The 9,732-nt window shown below is 19.4% G+C and overlaps 1 protein-coding gene across 1 annotated transcript; it reads left to right on the forward strand.

Annotated features, from left to right (window-relative positions):
* The first annotated feature begins 3,524 nt into the window (after window positions 1-3,524).
* Window positions 3,525-5,897, forward strand: LOC122509506 (carbonic anhydrase 2-like). Its single transcript, XM_043623631.1, has 6 exons — window positions 3,525-3,770; window positions 4,096-4,299; window positions 4,656-4,791; window positions 4,888-4,993; window positions 5,233-5,451; window positions 5,733-5,897. The coding sequence occupies exons 1-6, from the start codon at window positions 3,677-3,679 to the stop codon at window positions 5,829-5,831; spliced, it is 858 nt and encodes a 285-aa protein (XP_043479566.1). The 5' UTR covers window positions 3,525-3,676; the 3' UTR covers window positions 5,832-5,897.
* The last annotated feature ends 3,835 nt before the right edge of the window (window positions 5,898-9,732 follow it).

The raw sequence follows: 9,732 nt of genomic DNA on the forward strand, positions 1-9,732 counted from the left end.
ACAGAATAATATTTATATAAGTTGTTAAAATTCAAAAAGATTTGAATTTTAAATTTTTGAAAATCTTAATTCTTATGGAAAAATAAAAAATGATTAAAAATTTCTTAAAAAAAAAAGTTATTGGTGTTTTTGAATAATTCTACAATTCTTTACTCTTGAGTATGAAATAAAGTAGTTTCAATAGAAAAAAGCATATATAATTTTGAAATGAAAATAAATTTAAAATGTTCAAAACTTAGCACTTTCAGTAAAATCACCCATATCTTGATGATGTTGATTTGAAAAATTTAAATAAATTTAAAGAATATTTTTGATAAAAGATATACAATTTCTCGGACCAAAAAGTTTCACTTGGAATTCACGTTGGAAATTTTCGAGTTGATAACTTTACTGGTGGGTAGGAAATTTGCGATAAGCGAGTTTCGCACGTGTGAAATTAAGCGAAGCTATAAGTTTTGAAACGGCTGCTTCCGAGGAAACTTTGAATATCGATGTCCTTAATGCGAGTGGGCAAGTCCCAGTTTCCGAATGACTTCCTTCTTGGTACTTTCTCTCTCTCTCTCTCTCTCTCTCTATAGCTGGATAAGATAACAATTATAGTTTATTACACATGGGACTCAATCTTGTTAGCAACTCATTTAATTTCACTTCAATATTATCCCTCCTATTTCTCATAAATTACCAAGATTTTAATCTGATTCTACTAACATTATTATATATGCAATTTTATTAAACTAAAAGTAGATTTTATCTTTTATATATATATATATATATATATATATATATATATATATTCATTCGTTGAATGAAAATTAAAATCTTGTTTGTCAAAAAGAAAATTTAATTAAATATACGTACGCTTCGCATTTCTTGAATTCATTTATAATATTAAACGGTTGTCTTGAATAATTGTGTAAAATTCTACTTTTTCAAATTACATTATATACTCTAAAGGAAGAAATAAAAATTCTATTATGTTGAAGCACTTTAATTATAATGATTGTCTGGCTCTCACAAATTATTTTCACAGTTTCTGTTTTCTCTCTTTTTGGGTAATTATAAAAAATTTAGATCACTGAATTTTTTACTAAGCTCTTCATTGTTTTTTTTTTACTATTTTAAACTCTGAATTAAAGATTCAATGCAAACATAAATTTGTGTTTTCTTCTTTAATTTTGTAGGAAATTTTTATTTTCTTTTTATAATTATAGAGAATAAGGGTAAATAATAAATGAATGTAAAAAATGAAATACAATTTTCTTGAACAAAGAAAAAATTTAATTAACAAGGTTGAAACAAAGAAATATTAAAAGTTCGAAAAACCCCCTCCAATGCAGCTAAAAAAAAGAAAGAATAAAAGTAAGGAACCCCCTTCCCTTCTCATTTCATTTGTTACCTAATCCAGTCTATAAATTCGAAATAGAGAAAAAAATTATTAATTTCAATTTGTAACTGACTTTTTGTTTTTAAATTAGTTAAAGCTAACTAATAAATATTTTAATTATTAGATTTTATCTAATAATTTATATAAACATTTATAAAATCAAAATAATTTGTGTAAATAATTAATCTATAATTTACATAAAATTTACTAATAAAAATTTTGAAATCTATTAATTTATATATAAGTAATTAAACTATAATTTCTATGCAGTTTTGTAATAAATATTTCAAAAATCTATTAACTAGTAAATTTTAATTATTCAAAAGAAAAAAACAGTAATTAAAATTTTTTAATAATTCAAATTTGGAGAATAAATTTTTTAACACTATTTTTGCAAAAAAAATTACAAAATATTCTTTTTTTCTTTGATTTGCAATCTTTTTTGAATTTTTTAAAATAACATTTTAGTTGAAAAAATATTGTAAATTTTATAATTTTCAATCTAAAATAATTTCATTCTTGCGTAGAAATTTATTCAAATTTTTGTAAATAATTGAATTTTTCTTAAAAGTCTATTTAAATTGTATTAAAAATAATTCAACTCGTGCAAAAACTTTTATTAAAAATTTTGAGAATAATTGAAATATTTTTTAAATTTTATAAAATTTTTGAAAATAATTGAATTGATTTGATATTTTTCTTCTAAATTGTACAATTTTTAATAATTAATTAAACTAATTTTTGAAAATAGTTGAATTATTTCAAAGAATTTAAATAAAATTATATTTTGAAAATAATTAAATTTTTGCCGAAAAATGTTTATTTTTCTTAAAAAAAAATAATTTAATTTCAGCGAAGAATTGTATTATTTATAGCTAAAAAAAAAGAATTTAATTCTTATAAAGAATTTTATCAAAAATTTTGAAAATAATTGAATTCATTCGAAAAATTTTATTTAAACTGTATAATTTGAATAATTTCTAATAATTAATTAAACTAATTTTTGAAAATAGTTGAATTATTTCAAAGAATTTAAATAAAATTATATTTTGAAAATAATTTAATTTTTGCGGAAAAATGTTTATTTTTCATAAAAAAAATAATTAAATTTCAGCGAAAAATTGTATTATTTATAAAAAAAGAATTGAATTCTTGTAAAGAATTTTATTAAAAATTTTGAAAATAATTGAATTCGTTTGATGAATTTTATTCAAATTGTATTTTAAAAATAAGTGAATTGTTTTCATAAATTTTATTAAGATTTTTTATAATAATTTAATTCATTCCAAGAATTTATTTAATAAAAATAATTTAATTTTAGCGAAGAATTTTAAAAATAACTGAATTTTTTTTAAAGAAGAATATTAAAATTTTTGAAAATAATTTTAAAAAATATAATATTAATAATAATAATAGTAATAAAAAAAATAAGAAATAATATTAATGATAATAAACAATGCAGGCACATTTACTAAAAAATGAACATTAAACGAAAAATTTGAACTTTATATAAAACGAGAATAATATTTGCCGATTGAAACTGTAAAAAATAAATGGTTTAATAAATATTGCAATCCTTTTAGTTGAGGTGTTAGCTTTTTAAAGTTCACGCACACACAAATAAATTGTAAGATTAAATTCAAAACCATATACGTATTCAGTGCTTATTGACTGGAGGCTTTGCAAAATATTCTGAAACGTGACCCGTGACAAATGACTGGACACGTTCCTATATAAACCACAGTCGCAAAACACGAACCTTTACAAATGAAAAATCTACAGAACATTTCATGAATATTATAATATTTGATAAAAAAAAATTCTCATTTCTATCTTTTGTTTCTCCAATTAGTCGATAAATGTTAATATTAGTAAAAAAGGAAGAATAAAATTTAAATAAATTGTGATTTCAAAAAAAAAAATAGTTTTTAACAAAAAAGATTTTATTTTTTATTGTCGAACCATTTGTTAATTTAAAACTTTGTTTCAATTTGCACGTCTAATTAATTCGTTGGTTTTAATTAATTCTTTTTTTTTAAATTCAAATTAAATAATAAATTAAATTTAAACTAATTAAATTATTATTATAAAGTCTTTATTATTATTAATTTAATACCTACTAATTAAAATTATTTCTCAATTCTGAATTAATTCTAAATTGCTCTGAATCATTTCAAATTGTTCTAAATTATTTCAAAAGTGTTGTAAAATTCTAAATTTAAAAATTGTGTTCGATTCGATAATTTGTCTTTTGTTCTATTCGATATTTTTTGTTATTTGAAAAAAAGAGTGATGTATCAATTTTTTATAAGTGTAATATTAACTTATGCATTTCTGTATAAAATTGTCAGTATAAAATTGGAATGTACGGCTGAAATGAAAACAGGTGAGGGAAAAGTTTTAGTTTCTTTTTTTTTGAACAATAAATATTTCGTTATTTATTTGACAAATTAAAATAATTTAAGAGCCGCTTTTTTGGAAATTTATTTCAAACTAAGATATAAAACCCAATAGTTAATATATATATATATATATATATATATATATATATATATATATATATATATATATATATATATATATATATATATTTTTATCGATGGAAGTAAACGGAAAATTTATTAAAGTTGGAATTTTGAGTGGTTTATTTTATACGAAAGAAAATATATGTTTGCGGCAATTTTGAGAAAATTGAAAATACACTTTTACAGATGACATTAAATCTTCTATTCGCTACAATTATTTGAATGCCCATGAATGGGGTAATAATTATTCTCAATGCTCTGGAAATAGACAATCGCCAATAAATATTGATTTATCGAATATTTCTTCAAACGATCAAGATTTTAATTTGATATTTCATGGATATGATGTGATACCAAAAGAAATGAAATTTTCAAATACTGGACAAAAAGGTAGAAGTTAAAAAGTATTAAAAAAATATTCAGGTAATATAATTGTAAAATGATAACAATAGAAAAAATAATTAGAAATTTATAGAAAAAGTATTTTGAAAAATAATAGAAAAAAAAATTTGTTGTATTTTAATAAGAAAAAATATTTAAAAAATAATAGAAAAAATTTGTTTTATTATAAGAAAAACTTTTTAAAAAAAAGTAGAAACAATTTGTTTTATTTTAATAAGAAAAAATATTCAAAAAATAATAGAAAAAATTGGTTTTATTTAAATATGAGAAAATATTAAAAGAATAATAGAAAAAAAATTTATTTTACTTCAATATGAAAAAAATGAAACGTAACAAAATTTCAGCCGAATTAATTGCTAAATGGACAAATGAGACTCCTTTCATACAAATTGCAAATCGTAAATACATTTTTGACAGTTTACACTTTCATTGGGGTATTAATGACTCCTGTGGGAGTGAACATACTTATAATTATACATGGTAAAATGACTGATTTTACGAAAAAAAAATATTTCGTTTTTTAAAAAAATATTTAAAAATACTATTTTGATAAATTTTATTTTTGTGAAAAAATAGCTTCCCTTTGGAGATGCATTTAGTGCACTATCGTGACAAATACGAAAGCTTCAAAAAAGCTCTAAACCAAAGTGATGGATTATTAGTTTATGGAACAGTATTTCAGGTATTTACGATTCTAAATAATGGTTGATGAAAAAAAAAATTCATATTCGATTGCATCAATGTTTTAATAAAATTTCATTTAATAACAAATTTTTTTTTAATTTTGTATTTAAAAAATTTTTTTTATTAGTTTTTCTATTTTTTAATTCTTTTTTTCTATTTTTTATGATTGATTATGATTTTTATTTTCATTTATTATGATTTCATTAATTATCATTAATATTTTCATTATTTTCACAGATTAATGATGGAAAAAATTCAAGTATTTCTCCTTTAGCAAAGAGTTTGTTGTTAATTAAAAAGGAAAATAGTTCAACAACAGTTGAACCATTTCCATTGTCAATTTTTACAACGGAACGTGGTTATTATATGTATAATGGTTCAGTGACAAGGCCACTTTGTTGGGAAAATGTTTTGTGGATTTTGAGTGCTCAAATTTTGACAATAACAAAAAAAGAGGTTTGAGATTTTTGAAAATTTATAATATTAATATAATATAATAATATAATATAAAATAATATAAATATTAATTATATTATTATTATTATTTATTTTTTATTTTTTACTTCATGCTATAAAGTATTATTATTATTATCAGTTGCTTATTATTTTTCTATTATTTTTTATTTGTTTATTAACTCATTTATTTACTTACACCAGTCTAACTAAATTTTGTTGTTTTAAAAATTGTTTTAAAAAATAATCATGGAATAATCAAATTTTAATTACACTATTTTCAGATGCAATTATTTAGATTAGTTGAATTTTCAAACGGTGAAAAATTAAATCATCGTCCAATCCAACCATTAAATAAACGTAAAATTATCTATATTCCATAATTTGATGTTTAGTGAATTTAACATTAATTAAAATTCCAACAATGATTCTCTGTACTAAATTATAATAGAAATAATAATTATTCATTATATACGTAAATTGTAAATAAAAATAAAAATTGAATTTTTAATTCTCTGTAGTAAATTATAATGGAAATCACAATTATTCATTATATACGTAAATTGTTAATAAAAATAAAAATTGAATTTAGAACAAAAAAAGTTTTTATTAAATTTAATTTAGAAAAAGTAAAATTAGTAAAAGAAAGCTTCCACCAATTTTTAAATTATTTTTGTAGAGATAATTTTTTTTGTTTTATTATATTTATATTATTTATTATTTTAATTATGATTATGATTATGATTATGATTATTTTAATTAATTATAATTATTATTATAATTAATGATATTTACATTTTTTATTTGAATTTCATATATTTGTAAAAAATTAATTTTCACTTTTACTTAATTAAAATATATTATCTCTCGCAAGAATATAGAATAACGAATTTCTTATAAACGGTAAGAAAAAATATTTTCCCAGAGAAACACGCTGCACACAGACATTGTGAATGTTCTCTTATTGTCATGTGCATTTCAAAAGAGACAGAAATGTGTTTAATTAATTAAGACAAGTTGATGAACAAATTATTTTCCCTTTGTACAAATTCCTTACTTATAGCTATGTGAGAATTTCATTATATACAAACTGCTTTCAGTCTTCAAGTATCACACAAATCAGAATATGATTGTGCATTATAAAAAGAATAATTCATAATATTCTTTCTATGTATTAATAAATAATGAAGAATATGAAAAAAGACATGAAGAGAAAGGAATTTAAAGAAAAAAGAGAAATAAAGGAAAAACGAAGAAAAAACAAAAGAAAACAAAAAAAAAAGAAAAGGAAGAAAATTAAAAAGAATAAAGAACAAAATAATGAAAATTTATTATTTTATTTATTATTTATTAAATGAAGTAAAAAAGAAGAAAAAACGAAAAAAAATAAAAAAAAATAAAGAAGAGAAAAAAAATAAAAGAAAGAAATTAATGAAAAGAAAGTAAAGAAGACAAAAGAAAACTAAAGAAAGAAAAGAACGAAAAATCGAAGAAAAAAAATTAGAAAAGCGACAAAAAAAGTGTTTGTGTTTTGTTGATTATAAAGTGTTTCTTTTTTCGTCCTACACCTAGGTGTATACTATATCCGAAACATCGAGGAATGCAATTTGAATTTGAATGAATCTGAATCATCCCCCGCTCACACAGTAAACTTCACGCGAATTCAAAGTTTCTCGGTTTCTCCTCTGATATTGAGCAGAATATTTATCGGCTTATTGTGCTGAAATCCAAATCCACGGTTCCGAATCCGTGATTGATCGTGGCAATCGAAAGTTCTCACGCTACTGTAATTCCTAGAAACGTTATTTATTATTCTCCAGGCTCTGTTATGTTCGAAATACAATGTTTGAACTTTTCGACTCGATACCCTTAAAAAAGTTAAAATCTTACACTTTTTTTCTTTTTCTCAATTTTTACCCCTTTTTCGGTGCTAAGAAAAACAGTGAGAGAGAGAGAGAGAGAGGGCGAAGCAGTATAAAAATTTAATAAAGATTTTATAACATTTCTTGTTATACACATTGGCTGTGTGATACATTTTCTTTAAAAAAAGAAAAAAAAATTCTAAGAGAAATATTTTACTTCCAAAAAAATGTGACATTTGACTGTTTATTAAAATTTCTGAAAGGGTGTAGATCCTTTTTTATAATTTGATTTTAAAGCAGTTTTTTTTCAGTTAATATTATAGTTCATTATTATTTTTATTTTATTTATTATTCATTTTATTAATAAGATTTTTTATTTAAAATTTTTACTTTTTATACTGTAAAAAATTAAATTTTTAGACTTTATATGAAAATTCTGAATATTAAAAGAAATCGTCAAGAATTCTAATACAAAACCTACAATTTTTTCAATTTCTGACAATAATTTATTTTTAAATAACTTTCTTTAAGAACTATCATAAAATTAGTTTTTAGAAATTATTTCAATTATTTTAAATTTTTAAAAGAAATTTTTCAAAAAAATTTAAATATATTCAGAGAATTGAAAAAAAAATAGTTCTGAGAAATTCAATTATTATTTAGAAATATTTAAATAAAATTCTATTATTTAAACTAAATTTTGACAAAATTCTTTACAAGATTTAGTTAATAAAATTTTCAATACAATTCTTCTTAAAAATTCAATTATTATCACAAATAATACATTTTTTATGGGAATTAAATTATTTTAAAAAATTTGAATAAAATTTTTTGCAAGAAATCAATTATTTTTATAAATAATAAAATTTTTCTCGAAAATTCAATTATTTAAAAAAATTTTGATAAAATGCTTTATAAATTTCAAAAATTAGAATAAAATTGATCATTGAATACAATTATTTTCGTAAAATATAAAAATATATTTTTCCTTGGAAAAACAATTATTGTTAAAATTGTTTGTAAAAATTTTCGCAACAATTCAATTATTTTCCTAAAATATAAAATTCATCGAAATAATTCAATTATTATATAAGAAATTTTAATAAAATTCTTCCCAAGAATTAAATTCTTTTCAAAAATAAACATTTTCACAGGAATAAAATTCAATTATTTAAAAAAAAAATTTAATAAAATTCTTCGTCAGATTTCAATTATTTTCAATTTTTTAATGAAATTTCTCAATGGAATTTAATTTTTTTTTTTGAAAAAGTTTTAAAAAATTATGAGAAATTCAATTATTATTCAAAAAAATTTGAATAAAATTCTTCACAAGAAATTAAAAAATTTCATAAATAATAATATTTTTCTCCGGAATTCAATTATTTTCAAAATTAAAATTCTTCACAGGAATTCAATTCTTTAAACAATTTTTTAATGAAATTTGTTGCAAGAATTCAATTATTTTCATAAATAACAAAATTTCAATAATTTTTTATATAACTTTGAATAAAATGAGAGAAAATTGCATTTATTCTTAAATTTTTTTTTGTAAATTCGTCGAAAGAATTCAATTATTTATTTATTTTTAAAAATTTTGATAAAATTCTTTATAAAAATTCAATTTTAAGAAATATTCAATTATTTAATAAATTATTTATTTTTGTATTTAAATAATTGAATTCTCAAAAAATTTTCTAATAAAAATTGATTAAATAATGAATTTTATTAAAAATTTTAAATTATAATTTAAATATTAAAAGCATTATGGCGTAAATTTTTAGAAATAATTGAATTTTGAAAAGAATTTAAAATAAGAATCTTTAAAAATAGTAATTCACAGTTTGTATTTGAGAATCTTAATTCCTATATAGAAAAATAATAATGATTAAATATTTATTTGAAAAAAAAGTTATTCATGTTTTCGAATAATTTTACAATTAAAGTAATTAATAAATAAATGTAATAGAACTTTTTTTTGAGTATCCAATAATTTTTAGAGTAAATCAGAATATTCTTTTGGGTCAGGCAAAAAGTCAAAATTTTGTCTGGAAATAAGGGAAAAACAAAATTAAATTTTTGTGGCAACCCTGATTATTACTATTTATTAGTAAAATTTACTAATTCAGAAACAAAATGTCAGTCACTGATTAAAATTACTAAACATCTTTGCTTATTCAAAATTTGAGAGTAAAGAGTAAAAAAAAAGTATTTCAAGAAAAAAATATTAAAAATTTTAATTAACAATACTAATTATAATTTAAAAATCATAATTTTCCAATTATAATTCAAAAATATAGTTCAATTAAAAAATAAATTACAAATAAAATTATCAATAATAAAAACATATAATGAGAAGGTAAATATTATTAAAATAAAATTTAATGAAAATTATCATCATATTTTTAAATGAAGCGAGAATAAT

Source organism: Leptopilina heterotoma, unplaced genomic scaffold (genome assembly GCF_015476425.1).
Source record: "Leptopilina heterotoma isolate Lh14 unplaced genomic scaffold, ASM1547642v1 Lhet_60, whole genome shotgun sequence".
NCBI classification, from domain to species: Eukaryota; Metazoa; Arthropoda; class Insecta; order Hymenoptera; family Figitidae; genus Leptopilina; species Leptopilina heterotoma.